At 47.8% G+C, this 19522-nt stretch overlaps 1 protein-coding gene across 1 annotated transcript in view; it reads right to left on the reverse strand.

The window, feature by feature from the left end:
- JPH3 (junctophilin 3) overlaps positions 1–19522 on the reverse strand; it is a 94737-nt gene that overhangs the window by 52087 nt on the left and 23128 nt on the right. Inside the window, exon 2 of the mRNA XM_084812816.1 lies at positions 17259–18036. Coding sequence (XP_084668942.1) covers positions 17259–18036 — 778 coding nt within the window. The remainder of the gene's footprint in view (positions 1–17258; positions 18037–19522) is intronic.

The following is a 19522-nucleotide window of genomic DNA, read 5'->3' on the forward strand; positions in this document are numbered from 1 at the left end:
GGGGCAGGGGGATGACCACTCAGACAGGATCAGGTGATGGGGGCAGTGGCAAACAGGTCCAGCGCCAGCACCTGGGTTGGCTGGGGCCGGACAGGGCTGTTGCTAGTTACTGCAGCAATCTTCCTTCCCCACTGCCTTTTTGTTGTTGTTGCATTTTATAGTCAGGGGGCAACTGACTGCTGGCCACGTACATGATTAAAGATGCTCATTTTATTATTTTAAGTTTAAAAACACCGTATCCTTTTCTACAGCAAAATGGTGGTTATTCCCAAGTAAATGTGTTTATGATGAGGGCAGCAAACAAAACCCCCTGTAGTCATGATGGTGCTATGGTTTAAGCAAGTTTAAAAAGTGTGAAATGGCACATGCTCAGAGTATTCAATTTTTTAACCAGGGATGGCGAACTTTTGTTGTTTTTCTCCTAACTTTTCAGAAATGTAGAAGCAGTTGTAAAGCATGGGGGGTGGGGCGGGATGAGAAATGTTGGTTGGATGCTTCACAACTGAAGTAATACACATCCCGCCCTTTAGGGAGCCCCCTAAACCTCTCCCTGCCCCCGCCCCCCAGGACCATTAAGCTCAGGTGCTAAAATCACCTAGATGCACCACAGGCTGACTTATGTCGATGGCAACAACACTATAGTAACTGGGAAGTTTTAGAAAGCCCAGAAATAATTATAACAGATACTGTTCAAGTGCACTCCTTTCTGGCAGGGTAACCTTGAATGTATCTGTATGTACTAGGAGGAGGACTTTTTCTGCTGTGGCACCCCAGCTCTGGAATGAGCTCCCTAGTGAGGTTCGCCTGGCACCTACATTGTATTCCTTTCGGCGCCAGGTGAAGACCTTTTTATTTTCCCAGCCATTTTAGCATTTTAGCTTTCTAAATTTTTAGCTTTGCTGTTTTAAATCTGTATTTTAAACTCCTGCACTGCTGCTAGGTTTTATTGTGGTTGTATTGTTATATTGTGGTTTTAATGTTCTGTATATTTTAAATTGTTTTATTGTGTGTTGTTTGGTTTTAATTTTTGTGAACCGCCCAGAGAGCTTCGGCTATTGGGTGGTATAGAAATGAAATGAATAAATAAAATAAATAAATCTGAGTCTGATCCTTCAAACTGGCGGAATCTCTTTCTCCTGGCTTAAAATGCTTCTCTGGTCCTATCCTACTGTGACCATAATGGCAGCGTTATTTGCTCAGTACGTGGCATCCTCCTCCGGGTGCCTACTCTGAGGGAGGTTTGGAAGACAGCAACCAGGGAGAGAGGGCCTTCTCAGTAGTGTCCCTCAGTTATGGAACAATCTCCCTGATGAGGCCTGCCTGGCACCAACATTGTTATCTTTTCAGTGCCAGGTCAAGTCTTTTCTCTTTTCGCAGGCATTTGGCAGCATGTGATGAATTTTAATTGATCCCGGATTTATTTTATAGTTTGGGTGATGGCTCAAATTTATTTTTAGGTATATGTTGTCTCTGTGTATATGGCATCTGTGTGTGTTTTATGCTTTTAAATTTTTCATATTGTATTTTTAACATTTTTAACCTTTGTAAACCACCTAGAGAGCTTCAGTTATGGGGCAGTAAAGAAATATGAGGAAGGAGGAGGAGGAGGAGGAGAGACCACCTGAACTGCATTGTTTTTGGCGGGGGTGGAGGGGGACTGAGAGAGAGAAACAGCAGCAAGCACACAAGTGGCAGAGAAGAGGAGGCGGAGGAGGAACAGCAGCTGCAGAAGCAGAAGGCAGAGCAGGACCCAGTGGCTTAGCCTGGATCCAGGGCTGACATTCCTCTCTTGCACTCTGCCCATCCTTTCTCCCTCACCGTGCCCTCCTTCTCTGAAAAGTAGCCCAGTGCCAAGGCTGAATCACTGGCAACTTCTCCCTCTCCTTCTTCCTGTCTCACTGCCCAGCTGCACCATTTCTGCCTGCTTCCATCTGGCCCTGTTGTTTCAAAACACCCAGAGGCTGCAGGGACAGACTGTTCTGCTCCAGACGGTTCCTTTTCCAGCCACACCCTCCCCGTGCGGCTTTGTGGGACCCCCTAGCGGTGTGGGTCTGGGAGAAGGTCTGGCCGCTTTGTCCTCCGCCCTCCTCCCAGTCCTATAGTAAAGGGCTGAAACCGCTTGCCTGCCTTGTCTGGACAGCGAAGGGCACATGATTTGCCATGCTGGTCCAATCAATACTCTGCCTAGCTCAGTATTCTTTCTCCTGAGGCCCCCAATCATTGCCAGCTCCTGGTTTTTGCAGTCCTTTGGGCAAGAGACCCTCAGTAAGCCCCCTCCCTCTGTGAGTCCACCTTCTCCAACCCCATCGTCACCAGCCGCTCTTGCTCCTCCTTTTCTTTCTCATCCTTGCTGCCACCCGCTTGCGTGACAAGCAGAGAGCCGGGGAGCCAGTCGGCCCTGGCATCTCTGCTCCTCCTTCTCGCCACCCGTGTTGTCTGGGCCAGAGCAAGAGGCAGGTGAACCGCCGCCCGCCTTCCGGACCTGGAGCCAGAACTGCAAGATGCAACTAATAATGGTGAACTGTTAATTAGTTGTGTATTTGGGGCAGGGCCAACATCAAGGTTTGGAATGGCTGGGCACCTGTTGAGCACCCATAGCTGTTCCAGGAGCCTTTTTGGCAGAGGAGCAGGGTAAACGCATTTTAAATAGAACATCAGATAAATATTCCCATTGTCTAAAAACAACTCTGGTGGAATACCAGCAGTGTTATAACTGCTGCAAAAAAAGTGGCTGTATACATGAGACCTGCTGGAGGCCAGAAAATGCCACAGGATATTTACGAGCAGAGCATCCTAGGGAAATCCACCCTGTTGTCAATGCCCACATCTTCTAAGTGAACTTTGTATATAAATATTGTGGATGAATAAACAATATCCCTACCCCAGCCCCCGGCACAGCCCTCAGCTGTGCAACTGGACATCGCATTGGTCTCTCTCTCTTTGCTATCAAACCATCTCTGAACCAGCTTTCCACAACCTGATGCCCCCCTGATATCTTGGACTACACCTCCCAACATCCCCTTTGGAGAAGGGTGCTCTGAGCATTGGAATCTCAAGGATGGTGGCAAAAAAGCCACAACCGCCCCAGAAAAAAATGTCACCTTGGGGAGGCCCCGTGCTCTCTAAATGCTTTGATTGGATGGCGCCTGTCGATTTCCACTTCCTAGCTCCTTTCTGAGAGCACAGGCAGAAGTGAAGAGGATCCTGCGGTCGTGCTATTTCTCCCTAGGTGATGGAGCAGCAAATCGACAGAGGTCTGGAGCGTGTGTGTGTGTGTGTGTGTGTGTGCGCGCGTGTGCGGGGGGTGCTGGCCAAGACTTTTATTCCAGACGGAGCATCTCTTGGTGCATGTGGTTGACAGACAAGCTCCACAGCACTAATTTTGTATTCTGTGTCCATGGCTTGTTGAGGCAGGAGCTTGGGATGGGCAAAGAGGAGAAGGACCCCTCTCTGGATGGGAGTGATGGAGTGCTGCTCTTAATAGTTCCCCCGTTAAGGCAGGGCCTTCCGCAGCCACAAGCGAGGGAGCCCACATGGCCCTATGTGGCCTCTGCACATAAGGTCTTTCGTGCGCTCCTGATGTTTCACTGGAGGAGAGAAGGGGAAAGGTCAGTGGCCGTGTGTCCTGATTTACAGGGGAAAGTCCTCTCTCTGAAGGTCCTCTCTTTGAAGGATTCAAGTCCAACGTAAAGATCAAGGACCTGAAGAAAGGAGAGCAGCAGGGGCCTTCCACACCTGGCACCTGGACAGCAGACTGAGCAGGTACACAGGTCACCTGCTCACAGACTAGCCCACTACATTGAGAGCTCCTGTATTTCTGTCTCAATTATAGTAATTATTTCTCTGTGTGCATTTGTACACATAATTTAGCACATATGCCAATGTTATTGAAATCTCTGTCCTCTTTTGCCCTCTTTTTGAAGATGCATCGCCCCTTTTGGGGAGATGTGTACGTGGCAACCCAAGGGCCTACAGGCCTAAAGGTTGGTATTCTTCCAACCATCTGTCAGATGAAACTCTATCTGTTTGTTGTCACTTAAGAGAATAGCTCACCATGGGGTGGGGAGGTGGGGGCGGCTGCCCCCCAGCAGTGAGAAAGCAAGCAAGATGCCTTTTAACATGTATTGAAGTAATCCCCAGCATGTTTTCCTTTGGCCCCTTAAAGATTAACGGGGGGGGGGGCAGTCAGCTTTAATGGGCCAGAGCCCAGAGCCCATTTTGGGCATCTGCTGGGGTGGAATCTTCCTCACAAAAGCAGGTGGCAGAGCCAGTCTATTAACATGGCTGGCTGCGGGATGCTGGGAGTTGCAGGACTTTTTCTGTCTAAACATGCATTGGATTCCCTTCGTCTTTAAGGTGCCACCAGACCCCTTTTTTTTTGTGACATAACACATGTCCATATGTTTCAGTGTGCCTTTCTAATGTGTGGCCCAAATAAATATAATAGCTTTTTTCCAGAATTCAGCAAAATTGTTAAAGTGGGCATAAGAATGATAATTTTAAAGAGCAGGTATCCTACCAGCTAGGGGCCGCGGTGGCTTAGTGGTTAAGATGCTGAACTGCAGACTGGAAGGTCGGCAGGTCAGCAGTTCGAGACCCGAGTGCTGCATGATGGAGTGAGCTCCCGTCTTCGGTCCCAGCTTCTGCCAACCTAGCAGTTCGAAAGCAAGAAATTGCAAGTAGATAAATAGGTACTGCCTTGGCGGGAAAGGTAACAGCGTTCCGTGCACCTGGGTGTTCAGTCATGCCGGCCACATGACCACGGAAGCGTCTTCAGACAGCGCTGGCTCTTCGGCTTAGAAACGGGGATGAGCATCACACCCTAGAGTCGGACACAACTGGTTGGGGACACCTTTACCTTTTACCTTTATCCTACCAGCTAAATAGATACCTGACAGATCATTCTAAGTAACTGCAATAGATAGGTACAGTTGGAGCGGTCCGCTTGTCTCCTCCATCTCAGGGCCTTCCCAGCACTGAAGGAGTCCAGCTACAGATGCTGGTTTTGCTCTGTGCCATTCACAGAACCTGCAGCAGCCCTGGGGTTGAAACACAGCTGGCCTTCACCACAAATGAGTCAGAGAGGAGAAGCCTGTGTTATCCAGCCTGCCGGCTACATGGCTTGATGGGAAGATGCAGGAGGAACAACAGCTGATCCTAATCGCATCTGACTGAGGTTATCATCTGACCCTTGTAGGGAGGAGGAGGAGGATGTGCAAGTAAAGGAGGAGAAGCTGCAGGAAAACAAGCCCTCCTCTCTCTACACACACAATTCCTGCATTTGTAACAGAGGGAACAGGAGCATCCCACATTGACTCTGTGTGTGTGCGTGTGTGTGTGTGTACAATTTGTTTTCTTTGCATTTCTCGAGACATGATGACAATTGATTCTCTCACTCCTGGGGCACCTTTGGGAGAAGCTGGGAAGAAGTATTAATACTTACGCTATCACCTGCACATACAAAAGAAGCTACTTCAGAATATGATCCTATATCTCTGTGAAAAGTAGCATCTTTATAGCTGTAATCTATAGCTAAGGGGAATGCTCTAGGAGGGAGACGAGGCGAATTTAGGACCTTTGCGTTCCCTTCAGATTGAGAGGGGTGGGGGTGTCCCTTCCCCTCCCTCAGTGAATCTGCCTTCTTATCGCCATTGTCACCGGCTTCTACTGCTCCTCACCCGCTTTCTCATCACTGGTACCCCACATGTGCTTGCCAGGCAGAGAGACAGTGAGCAAGGAGGCTTTGGCATCTCCTGCTCCTCCTCCTCACCTCCGGCGCTGTCTGGGTCAGAGCAAGAGGCAGGGTTACAATAGGGAAGAGGAGGAGCAACTCCAGGGGGCTCTTGCCAGGGGGCCCCCTGCTTGGACGTGGGCCCTCAGTAGGTGGCCAACCATGCCTGCCCTTGATGCTGGTCCTGGTCCCCAAGATAGTGCCCATGGTATTACTGGAAATTTCAATTTTTATGGATTTTTAATATTCTCTATTTTTATGGATTTTATTGAATATGTTTGTATGGATTTTGTACTGTATCAATATTGCCTGGTTTTTACCTAGTATGTCCCTTGAGAGGGTTCCACTCTTAAAGCCGGCCTAGAAATAATTCTAGATTATTTAATCTAATCTAAATAAAACTATAACATGGAAATGTCTCCACCGGCTGCTGGCCGCTGGAGCTCCAACGGTCCTGGCCGTCACCCCTTCTGACCCAGAAAGCTGGTTATGGTTCCTTGGTGCCAATGAAAGGCACTCTGCACATGCTCAGAAGCACACTTTGGTCACTGCTATGCAATCACCCTGGCCTGAGCTCTGACTCAGAATAAGCCACGGCTGCACCCACGGAAGGGCAGCCAGCTAATGCTGGATGTAGGTCATACCCCCAAGAGGCGGCAGTGGCGGTGCTAAGCCCATCGCGTCGCCCCTCCCTCTTCTCATTCACAAACCAAGGAGGCACATGAATTATGAATGGACACCCTCCCAGCTCACAGCCACCAGCTGCATCCACCCCACTTCGCTGCCTGCACTAACAGGCGCTCTCACTATGCTATTTAAAATAGGTCAGGGCAGGACGCGGCTTGCTGCCACCGCTTTTCCTTAAAGATGAAAGTCCATGCTTGGGTGGACGCTCTGGAATCCTGTTTAGCCCTGACCCAGTTCACCTTAAAGATGTCTGAAGCACCCTCCTCACACATGACCCAAATGGATCCTGGCCAAACAAAGCAAGCTCTTCCCCCCGCCTATCCACCACTACTAGCCAGGAGCCTCCCTCTCTCTTCCTTTCCTTCCGCATTTACATCTCTAAAATTAGAAGGGCTGAGCCTCACATTTACCTGGATGCCTGCCCTTCCCATTAACCCCAAGGGCACGGCAGCTGACTGTGATTGCACACTGGAGAGAGGAATGCATTTTGCACATGCTCTGGATGTGTTTCCTTTACTATTACTCCACCTGTCCAAAGGCTTTGCCATGACAATGAAAACTGGCTGAAATGAGTGGCGTCATTATTATTATCGTCAGCTCCATCTGCTGAGTCAGGTGTGGGGAACCCATGGCCTTCCAGATGTCATTCAACTACAATTCTCACCATCCCCTGACCGTTGGCTATGTTGACTGGGGCTCATGGGAGTTGGAGTCCAACACACCTGGAGGACCACAGGTTGCCAGCCCTGTGTTAAATGTTAACACAGACACTTCTGCATTCCCCAGGCAGTCAAAATACTGTGTCTTATCCCTGGCGGGGGAGGGCCATAGCTCAGTGGCAGAGCACCTGCTTTGCATACACAAAGTCCAGGTCTGATCCCTAGCATCCCCTGTCTGAAACCCTGGGGAGCTGCTACCAGTCAGCGTAGAAAACACTGCGCTAGATGGACCAAAGCTCTGGCTTGGAATATGGCAGCTTCCAATGTTCCTGTGAAAATGCAGTGCTTCCACCAAGTAACACCTTCCTTCCCATGTACTTACGATGTGGAATAGGACTGCACAGTACCTCCAGCGCTCTGGAGGTCTCCTAGCACTACCAATCAGAAGGCATTGTGCAGCAATTCCATCTTTTCTTTTCCTTAACAGATGTTCTTCAGGAAGGAAAAAGACAGAAGCAGCAATGGGAAAGCACCAGAGGAGGTCGTGCAGAAGATGTGGACGTCTGGACCCTCAGTAACATCCTGTGAATGAGGCAGGGCGATGGCCCTCTAAAAGCCTCATCTGGAAGCTGCCTAACACTCCCTGCTCAGCAGGAATTCATTCGTTGCAGAAATGAAAAACACACACACAATCCACCCCCAGTTTTTAACACACTGGGATTGGTTCAGGAGCACACATCCAGCAGGATTTTTAAAAGTCGTTAACCACCACATCCAGCCATAAACAAAAGCACTGAAAACCGATACTGTGGAACAGTCCCTAGACTCAGACTACGAGGGGTCCTGAGTTGTAACTGTGAATAACTGAAGGCTGGTTCACAAGGCCAGGGTGGCCGCCGACCCCTCCTTCATCCTCCATCTGCAAAAGGGTACAACTCAGCCATTGGGCCTGCACCAGTGATGGGGGATGGGGGAGGCTACCCTGCTGTGGATGCGGAAAGTGCTGGTGAGAAGGCGATTGGGCCATGCTCTAAGCAATCAGGAGGAAAGACCCTAGGAAAACATGTTATTTACATTTTTGTTGCTCATGCGCAGCTCACGTCTAAGTGTCTCTCCACTCCTCCTCCCCCGTTCTCTTCTTTTCCAATGACAGAAAGACATAAAGGACCAGCAAGGAGCTATTACAGTAGTGAAGCAGCTTCACCACACCAGAGGCAGTTCCCCCCCTCCCCCCCAAGATAAAAGGAACACAGGCATCCATTCTCAGTGTGACTGTTCTCTTTCTTTCTTTCTTTCTTTCTTTCTTTCTTTCTTTCTTTCTTTCTTCTTCAGTACATCCATTCGAGAACAGTGGAGAAAAGGCTTGGGAATACATGGTGGAAGGCCAGTACAGTACAGTTCAGCACCCCTCGGGTCTCTGCTTCTATCTTGATCATCTCTGCTTTTGAGATAAGCCCTATATTTCCACCTCAACAACACAATGCAATCCTGCCTATTATGCTTACGCCCACTGATGTTTCCTGGCCCTTTTTGCAGGGCCCTAGCAAGAAAAAGGACAACCCTGTTGAGGTCCCATGCTCTGCGGCCAAAAAAGAGGGAATGCATCACCAAAAAAAGGGTGAAAGATGACAAGAATTTGCATAAGATTTGCATATATTAATTCACACATATAGATGCAAATTTAGAAATAACAACTATAATTTCAAAAGAAATACAAACATCTCATCAACCAGGTCACCTGTGTACCTGATCAGTCTTCTATCTCGGGGGGGGGGGCTTTTGATGGGCAACTTCAAGGCCCCCGCTCTCCCTTCTTGTTTTATTTATTTGTTACATTTATATCCCACCTTTCCTCAAAGGTGGCATACATGATCCTCCTCCTCTCCATTTTATCCTCACAACAGCCCTGTGAGGTAGGTTAGGCTGAGAGTCACTCAGTGATCGGCTCGAAGTCACTCAGTGAGCTTCATGGCAGAGTGGGGACTAGAACCTGGGTCTCTCCAGTCCTAGATCAACACTCTAACCCAGCTTCCCCAAAGAGGTGCCCTCCAGATGTGTTGGACTACAACTCCCAGCATCCTCCAATTGAACACATCAGGAAGGCACCAGGTTGTGGGAGGCTGCTCTAACAACTACACCACATTGACGTTCTTATAGTTCTTAATCTTCCAACCAGACTTGGATGGGCCAGCCCTTCAAATAGAGGACTGTCCTCTGTAAAGTAGGACACCTGCCCACCCTAATCTGCCTATCTGATCTTTGGGCCTCAGCTCATATCTTTCAGCTGCTATTATCAAGGCTTTCAGGGATGTGGAGAAAACTGCCCAGACCGCACAGAACACCTCCGTGCACAACTAGCTTGCTGTGCATTAACGGCTCCCACACGGAGGGATTTAAAGCAGCGCACACATGGTGACTGTGATATGCGCATCGGTCATTATCTCGCCACCTAATTTGCTTAGTGGTTAAAATGCTGAACTGCAGACCGGAAGGTCGGCAGGACAGCAGTTTGAGATCCGAGTGCTGCATGATGGAGTGAGCTCCTGTCTTCAATCCCAGCTTCTGCCAACCTAGCAGTTCGAAAGCAAGAAATTGCAAGTAGATAAATAGGTACTGCTTCGGCGGGAAAGGTAACAGCGTTCCATGCACCTCAGTGTTCAGTCATGCTGGCCACATGACCACGGAAGCGTCTTCGGACAGCACTGGCTCTTCGGCTTAGAAATGGAGATGAGCACCACACCCTAGAGTCGAACATGACTGGTTGGGGACACCTTTACTTTTTTTTTTTTTAAGGGTAATTACGGGGCTCTGGCATCTGTTCCAGAGCCAGAGCACGTTCAGGAAGCTGGCTCTACATCTTGCCCCCCGCTAATCCGTGACACCGGGCTTTGGGTTCATCTTATCGCAGGAGTGGGAAACGCCACCAGCTGAGTCACAGACAGCAGGGTGCTCTGGGGGGCACCCTCTTCTTCCTGGGCCAAGTCCTGGGAAAGGCTGGTGTTATGGGATCTGACATGTGGGAACAGCCTGTAGCAATGCACAGAGAGAGCGCAGGGGTCCAGAGGGCTTTTGATGGCGGGGCAGGAGTGTCTTTTCCTGTTGGGCTCATCTCTGTCACCTTTACTCGACCCTCCCACTTCCGGAAGGGTGAGGCTGGTGCATTTTAATTGCAGGCCTAGTCATGCATTTGGCCGGTTCCTGTGTGCTTTTAATTCCAGGAACACAAGAGCACAAACTAGGGTGGCCAAGTGTCCTCTTTTACAGAGGAGAGTCCTCTGTTTGAAGGGCTGCCAGAGGACACAGTCCTGGAGGAAAAGACTATCAGGGGCTACTAGTCCTGATGGCTCTATGCTACCTCCAGTATTAGAGGCAGTATGCCATGAGGCATGTGTACCAGTTGCTGGGGAACACGGGCAGGAGGATGCTGTTGTACCCATATCCTACTTGTGGGTTTCCCATGGGCAGCTGGCTGGCCACTGTGTGAACAGAATGCTGGACTAGGTGGACCTTGGTCTGATCCAGCATCAGGACTCTTCTTAGGCTCTTATGTCCGCCCTCTATTTGAAGCATTGCCCTGTCCAATTCCAGTTTAAAAATAAAGAACCATAAGAACTCTTGTCTCTCAAGAGGTAGCACCTGGACAGCTCTCAGTCTTGGGCCCCCTAGCAATGCAAACTCAAAAACTCTGGTTGCTAAAAGCCCTTTATTGTGGTAAATCAGGTTAAGCAGATATGCCCTCCAAAGTCTCCTGGAATTGCCTGTAGCACTTAAACTCCCCACAATACACAATTCGCTCCCTCACAACTAAGCGCCCACAACTTGGTTCAGGAAACTACCTTAAAGGAGACTCAGTGACAGTCAGCAACCTAATTCCCAGCAGTAGATTGTCATACATAAACTTAGACACCAGATTTTCATATACAAGAGTTCATAGACTTACAAAGGAAGTCCAGACCTGGGAAATATCCAAGTACTTGACGTTGACCTCAGCAAAGTCTCTCCAGCTAGTGCCTTACTTCAAACACAAGGGAAGGCCCAGGAACGCTCCTCTACTGACCATGGATCCCGGCCTGCAGCTTTATCCCATAAATGCAGAGAACGTCAACGAGGACAGCGCCATTCCTCCCTCTTCATTTGATGTCTCACCCAGTGTGACAGCCCTGAAATCCCCTCCTCATCAGACTCCTGTCCCTGTCCAGCTCCCCCCATCTCAATAAATCAGGGGGGTTGACATAAAGTCTTATCTTGCAGCTGGAGCTGTTCAGGAGTTAAACTTCGCACTGGCATGTAATCGGTGGCAGAGTCAGGCTGTGCCATGTTCACAAGCTTTGGGCTTTCCACTACAGTCCTAGATTCTGAATCATCCTGGTCTACTGGAGGCTGGTGGCTCCGATGTCACCTTGGAGAGCTCCTTTAGGGTCTGACTGGTTCTGACTGAAACCGGGAGCAGATTCACTGTCCCATTGACATCAGAGCAACCAGCCTCCACTGCCCAGGTCTGATTCAGAATCAGACCCAGACTGCCTGGTAGTAAGGCCCCCTCCAGTGTGTGGGCCAGTCCCGACAGCAGCAGAGTGAGCAAGCTGGTGATGTGGCCACTTTAATGGAAAATGCAATGTGTGCCCTCACTATTAATACTACGGTGGTGTGGGAAAGCAGGGGGCCCTTGGGTGTAGTTCTGCACAGCAGGTGGAAATGCCTTCCCTCCCCCTGAATGAAAACACTGTTCTTCAAGACTGCACCCTTCACTCAGTTTTCCCCACATCATATGCTCTCTTCCTGCCCCCATCTGCCCACTTTGCAGTCCATTGAAACTAGGATGTCATATAGGCGGGGTTCCCAATGCAGCACCCGTGGGCACCATGGCACCTGCATGTGCCTCCAATGGCACCCATGAAGGGGTCATCAACATGGCACCCACAGGCACCTGCAAAATGTTTAAAATTTGTTTTCATGGGTTGGACTTGATGGTCTTATAGGCCCCTTCCAACCCTACTATTCTATGATTCTATGATTCTTTTTATTTTCCACCAATTTTTTAATATATGTACATAGATTTGTATATATCCATAGGAATGAATACATATGAAATGCATAGAACTTTCTAGCAATTATACATAGCTTTCCACAAAAGGAGACCAAATATCCAAAGTATCAGTTTGAAGGTGGCATCTATATGCCATCCGTTCAATCATGGAAAGGGTTATAAGGTCCTCAATCCATGGCATTAAAAGAGGTGAGTGTTTATCCTTCCAGTGTTGTAATATCAGTCTTTTAGGGCACAATCCTATGCATGTTTAGACAGAGAAAAGGCCTACAACTTCCAGCATTCCCCAGCCAGCTTTGCATAGGATTTGTGCCCTTAGCTGTCAAAAGGGTGTGGAGAATCCATTTACACTGACCATTTGTTATTTCCATGATACTTTTAGATTGCATAATTTAAAATACTGTGTACATCAGTGAATATTAAAGACTGTTCCAGTACAAAATTTATCTGTGTGATAACCTCCTTCCAAAATGAAGCAACTACTGGACATTGCCAAAATACATATGTTTAAAAGAAGCATTAGCTGTATTGTACTACCAGCAGTTAGCCAAATTAGCCAATCCCTTATTAAAGAGACCTTATGAGCATGAAACAAAGACATGAAAGAAAGGGTTCTGCTGAATAAGACAGAGACTAAGATCCACAGATGTGACAGGTAGACATCCGATGAGGCATTTTTTGGTGGTGCCCACAGCAGTTTCTCAAATTCCTAAATGTGCCCACTGGTCCAAAAAGTTTGGGGACCCCTGTCATATAAGGCATCATTTTCTTGACAGGATTTGAATTTTGCCACCAAATGCATATGCCCCAGCAATGCCGCCATGGGAAATCCATCTGTACATGACCCCTCTAGAGCTCCAAACCCACAAGGCAAGATCCCTCCTCAGCCATGTTCCACAGCCTGTTTTCTCTCCAGCTCTGACAATAATTTTTTAAACATCCTTACAAACCCCATCAAACAAGCTGGCATAACATACCCACAGGGTTCATTCACATCTGCAGATAAGGGTGCTTGTAGCCTTTCAGATAAAGGATTTAAGTGTCACTTTGAATCTTCTACATGATTGAAACATGCAATTAATCTAATCCAGTTAGGCCGGGGTGGCCCCTAACCCCTCCTCGTTCCCATTCTTCCTTTCTTTTAGTCCTATTCAGAAAAATTCAGAGGAGAATGCTTTGCTATGATAAGCAAGCTTCCCTGCAGGGCAGTCACCCTAGGATGCAAAGGGGCACATCTGTGGAGCTGAGGAGGAGCCTCTTCCCCAGTCTTGGCCTTTTCTTCCTTCTGGGCAACAGGGTAGAGAGAGACTAGATTTCCATACAAGCTAGGCTGGCCACTTATGCATCTCCAGAAGAAAAAGGGAAAGGAAATGCATCATGAAATAACAGACAAAAGAGGATAGAGATATGAATAAGGTTTGCATAGACAATAATTTCTGTGTACAGATGCATCTTTAGAAATAATTGCTATTATGTATATCAAAATACAGTACATCTCAACGGAGTGAGCTAAACTGTGACCGGGTGACTTGTGTACCTGCTCAGTCTGCTGTCCAGGTGCCAGGTGCTGATGGGTAATTTCAAGACCCCTGCTCTGCTCTTCCTTCTTAGAGTTCTTGGCCTGGGCTGGGACTGGACAGCCCTTCAAATAGAGGACTGTCATAACAACATAAGAAGAACAGCCATGCTGGATCTGACCACAATCCATCTAGTCCAGCATTCTGTTCACACAACAGCCAACCAGCTGCCCACAGGAAACCCACAAGCAGGACATGAGTGCAACAGCACCCTCCTGCCCATGTTCCCCAGCAACTGGTGTACATAGGCATACTGCCTCTGACAGCCTTTCAAATAGAGGACCACTCTCTGTAAAATAAGGCATATGGCCACCCTACCGGGTTACCACAATCTCCCACTGATTTGTTTGATTTCTTTTTGGGTTACAATGTTCTGAAAAGATCATGAGCATGTTGTCTCCCCCATGCACTTGTGTGCTGACATTCCTCTCTCAAGTTCAGGGGTTTCTCTTAAGAATGGAAGGAAAGGAAGGGAGAGGGACAGTTGGATGAGAAGAATAGACTTGGGCTGTATTACAAGAGGTAGAAGAGTGGTGAATCTAAGGAGGCCTTCCGCTAAGAATATAAAGGAGGAGGCTAATAGGACTGACATCAAGAGGAGTTCCACTCAAATCCTGGAAAATGGTAAAACGTGGTTTGCTGAGGATGCTGTGAAGTCCTTATTAGAGATCTTTTTCTGCCCCCACCCATACAACAGCTTCCACTTGGGAGAAGGAATGACTGTTAAGCTAGCAGGGTGGAAGGGGAGATATGGGCTGGATGACAGAGGAAGCAGGAAAAAGGCAGGAAGGGAGCATATTTTTTAAGCGGAACCAATGTTGTGGGTTATGCTTAAAGGGGGGTGCAAGTTTTGGAAAAAGTTGAAGACTACTGCCCCAGTGTACACTGAAGGGTAGCAGCAAGGTGCAAAACCCTGTCCGAGAAAAAGAATTATCATGAGGTTCCAGAGGAGAGACTTCTTTTTTGTTTGTTTGTTAAAAATGTAATTAAATCTCGAATATCTGTGTAATTATATGATGGGAGTGAAACTGGGTCAGTCCCAAGGGTATTGCTGGGCAATTATGATGATGCTGATGATCAGAAAAGCTCCTCTGTTTGGGCAGAAACTGTCTGTGCGTGCAGGAATTTTGGGGGGTACGAGAAGTCCTTGCTCGCTAGCAGTGATAAGCTGTGGCTTGAAAAGAGGCCAAAATTTGGGATTGTAATCAAAGGCCTGTCTGAAATGGAGGTGGAGAGGATTGGTTGTTATTTCCCTCCAGAATGAAATAAAGGGGATGTTCACAGGCTCCTGCCAAGATACATGATGTTGTTCTCCATGCTAGACAAGCACTAGTCTCCTCTCTGGACTGGAAAAATATTTCAAATTCCCAGATCCAGGATCACATTTACAGATAACATCCCTTGGAAGGGATGGGAAATAAAAAGGCAATGTATTTTGGCACAAGAGTCTAAGTCTAGGCACCTGGACAACTAGGCACCTGGGATTTTTTCCAGTTTTCTGGAAACCTTTGTATTCCAGGAATATGAATTCCAGACATCCTGAACCACAGAACCTCTTAATTCTAGAAACCAAGTTTCATATCAGTGCAAAATATGGCTTTAAAAAAAAGGACTAGCAGTTGGTTCAGATTTTACGAGCTATGATCTTTGATTGTTATTTATCATTTTCAGAACACCGCACCGTATGCCAAATGCTTTACACATAACACCCACCTCATTTATTTTCGCGACGACCATACTGAGGTAAACCATGTTGGGAGATGGTGACTCACCATCATCAAAGCCTCCCACGGAGTTGCATGGCCAAGGGAGGATTCGAACTTCTGCCTCCAACCCCATCCAAAGCCAAAATGTGTACATTACTTGCATCTACTGACCCTAAGGCAGGGGTGCAGAACTTTTTCAGCCCAGAGGCTGGACTCCATTTCAGAGCAGCTGACAGGGGGCACATTCCAGCAGTGGGTGGGGCTGAACACAAAAGGGGAGGAGTCACAGGCAAAGGGTGTGTAGTCAAAATAACAGCATACTGTAGTTTAAAGCTCTTATTGCCAGCAGCCTTAGGAGAAGCATTTCAACCTTTTAGACTGGGTTGGGGGAAACTGTGCAAAAGCTGGGGAACTACCAAACCATCAGTGGCTGGGGGAAAGTGGGTAGGGCCATGGAAGTGAATGTGGCCATCTGGGGAATCCTGGGGGGGGGGCAGGATCGAGACCCCAGGGTCTGAGGTTCAGCACCCCTGTCTGAGGGCCAGATTAAAGCACATGGGAACCACACACTAAAACACATTTTGGACCGCAAATGTGACTGATCCTTAAAGCACACTTTAGCCTTGAAGAGTATTCAGACAGAGGCATCTACCTAAGTTGAGTCGGAACTCTCCACCCTGACCCAGTCCCATCTTCCTCACTCCTGTCTACCTCATCTTGATCCATTGAGAATGTTTCTCCAACTCATGCTGGCCATGCTATCAATTTTCTGGGTGTTTCCTCCTGCACCCCCACTTCCAGCTGGAATCATAAGAACCTAAGAAGAGCCCTGCTGGATCAGACCCAGGGTCCATCTAGTCCAGCATTCTGTTCACACAGTGGCCAGCCAGCTGTTGGCCAGGAACCCACAAGCAGGGCATGAGCGCAACAGCACCCTCCCACCCATGTTCCCCAGCAACTGGGGTACATAGACTCACTGTCTCTGGTATTGGGGGTAGCACATAGCTATTGTTGCTATTCATTGCTACTCTTCTGACTCATGACAAAGAAACGATCATTGTATGCTCTGATATCGAATGGCAAAACTGACCTGACCCTAGACACATAGTTCAGGTTACATTGCTGGAAAAAAACCACATTAAAATAACACTTGAAGCTTTTATTAGGAGCCTGGTGCAAAGGAAAGGATTGTTCTGGCCTCTACACTGCAAAACTCTCCAGTAATTGTCACACTGGGGGCCAACCCAACAGTGGTCCTGCTGTCTGTCTTACAGAACATGCTAATTATTCTGGCCTTGTTTCCATCTCATGGTCTCATCCATAACAGAGAAATACTACCAGAGTGTATTTCATTGACTGATTGATTGATTGATTGATTGCATTTATATCCCACCTTTTTTCCCTAAGTAATCCAAAGTGGATGAACTTGAGCACACTCCGGGAGAGAGCAGAGGACAGGAAGGCCTGGCATGCTATGGTCCATGGGGTCACGAAGAGTTGGACACGACTTAAAGACTGAACAACAACAACAAATCCAAAGTGGTGTACATAAACAATCCTCTTCCTCTCCATTTTATCCTCACAACAACCCTATGAGGTAGGTTGGGCTGAGAGTCTGTGACTGGCCCAAAGTCACCCATTGAGCTTCATGGCCAAGTGAGTGGGGATTAGAACCCGGGTATCCCAAATCCCAGTCCAACACTGAAACCACTACACCACACTGGCTTTCATCATCGTCCAGAGGTGGAATTCCACAAACAGTAACCCCACTCCTTCAGCAATTGGAACCATCGATATACAGCATCCTTCCAGGCGTCCATCACGCTGCCAAAGCAATGGGTGCAGCCTTACCTGGAAGCAGCGATCTCCGCTTTTTGCTTGGCAATGGTGGCAGCACGCTCCGCGGCCTCGATAGCACGATCCACCTTCTCGCGGATCTTGCTGGCCCTCAGTGGGATAAGGTTTTTCCTCTTGCCACTCACGAGAATGTTCTGTTTGTACTTCCCCTCTTCCTTCGTGCCATCTGGGAAGGTCATGCAGCCATACCCGTGGCGTTTGTTATTTGCCCACTCCCCTTCGTACTTGAGCCCGTCTGAGCGCTGGCTGACCCCGAACCCCGACCGCTTGTCATTCTTCCACTCGCCCACGTAGAACTCGGTGGTGGTGGCATCGATGTCATCTTCGATGACAGACAGCTCTGCTTCTCCTTCACCAAGGCTGATGGTGGAGTTGATGTCACTGGCCGTAGAGCTGACAGTACTCATGCCCGCCTCACTGCGGAAAGAGCTCTGTTTGCTCCGCTGGCTGGCCAATGAACTCTTGGATTCAGATTTGCGCAACTTGAGCCCACTCAGCAAGGACCGTCGGAAGATGCCCTTTTTCTTGCTCTTAAGGATCTCCGCATCGCTGTGCGCCATCAGGACAAATCCCCCTCGAGAGACAGCAGGGCTTCCTGCCACAGCGGGTGAAGAGTCAGGGTGAAGGGCTGTGCCATTGGTGTGCTCACTGCGCAGAGAGTTGATCGATGTCCTTAGCGGCGACCGGATAACTGCAGCCATGCCGTATGGGACGCTCTGTCGGACGCCATATCCCTGGCGCATCCCTCCAGCCCACTGGCCCTGGTATGTCCCTGCAAGCAAAGAGGCAGAAAAGGAAAGGGAATCTGGTTAGCAGATTTATTTGGGGTGTGAATTCTTTTTTTCCCATGAAATATTATTTTATTTCTAGATAAGGTTAACAACATAAAGGCAACAAAAAGAAAAAGAACATACCTACTAATAAATCAAAATAGCTAAAGAAACAAATGAATTCACTAATTATAAATCATAGTCGATAATAGATATGCTTATGGAACAACTCCAGCAAAATGACCTAAGTAGGAGTAGGGATGTACGGATTGTGTGAAATCCATTCTGTCTGTGTTTTGTGGATTGTCAGGTGCCTTTCATTCCATCGTCGGCCCACCAATGGAATTAGATTTTTTTTTATTTCCGAATTTGCACAAATCTGCACAGGCAAAAATGCACAAATCCCCCCAAATGCACATTTTCACATTTTAGCCTATGGGGGAAATGAGCATTTTTGGCTGTTTTTTAAATTTTGCATAATTTTCTATGATGAATTTTGGGAAAAATTCAGGAAACTTAGAAAACTGGTCTGCAAGTCTACAGAATCCACCCGACTGGGGAAAAGCTGGTCTGCTGTGGAATCCATGGGTCGGATTCATGAAACTCTGAGCTCACTTGGTTCCATTGCAGATTTCTCCAACATTCCTAAGTAGGAGCTCAACATCCAATGAAAGTAAAAAATACAAGTTCTGCAACATATAAAAGGAGCATGCATAAGTGTATGTCATTTTGTATGTTTGTGTGTATTAATCAGAAAAAATACAGGCAATTGTACTTTGTTGGAACCTTATCAAAAGTTTGAAGTGACTCAGCGTAGGAAATGAATGGAAACCATGGTGCCATAATATCATTCTTCACGTTAGGATTCCTTGCTCGATGCACTTGCTGTGTTAATTTATACATACTGATAGCCTCCCAAATTTTATTAATCCACTGCTCTTTAGTTGGTTGCTTTAGGGAATTCCAGTTACATGCTATCCATAACTTTGCAGCTGTATACAATTGCTTAAGAAGATCTTTATGCAGGAATCCAGGATCATTAGGTTCAAAAAGATGAAGCAGCATCGCTTTAGGAGTTACCAGTGGCCTAACATGAAGAAATTCGTGACAGTAATCAGCAACCATGTTCCAAAACTCCTGCACTATAGAACAGCCCCACCAAAGATGAACGCACGACACAATGTGACCACACCCCTTCCAGCAATATTGGCTATATTGACTATAGCAGCTCAAATGGACTCTGAGGCACAGAGTCCTTAGCCATTATAAAATAATAAATCATCCTGAGTCCTTCCTCTCATTTTGGGGGGAAATTTTACTATCATCTGAATTTGTAGCATTTCAAAAAGCCGTGGGCTAGCTGAGCACTAAAGCTGAGCGGTGGCATTCCTCATCTTGTCCCTGGTCTCGGCCACCCAGGATGCCACTATCACCCATCCTTGAAGAAGGAGGGAGTGGAGAGCAGAAGCAGGGCCAGTCCCCCAGCTC

Source organism: Heloderma suspectum, chromosome 8 (genome assembly GCF_057233095.1).
Source record: "Heloderma suspectum isolate Gila_16-S chromosome 8, 16-S_ref, whole genome shotgun sequence".
Taxonomy (NCBI): Eukaryota; Metazoa; Chordata; class Lepidosauria; order Squamata; family Helodermatidae; genus Heloderma; species Heloderma suspectum.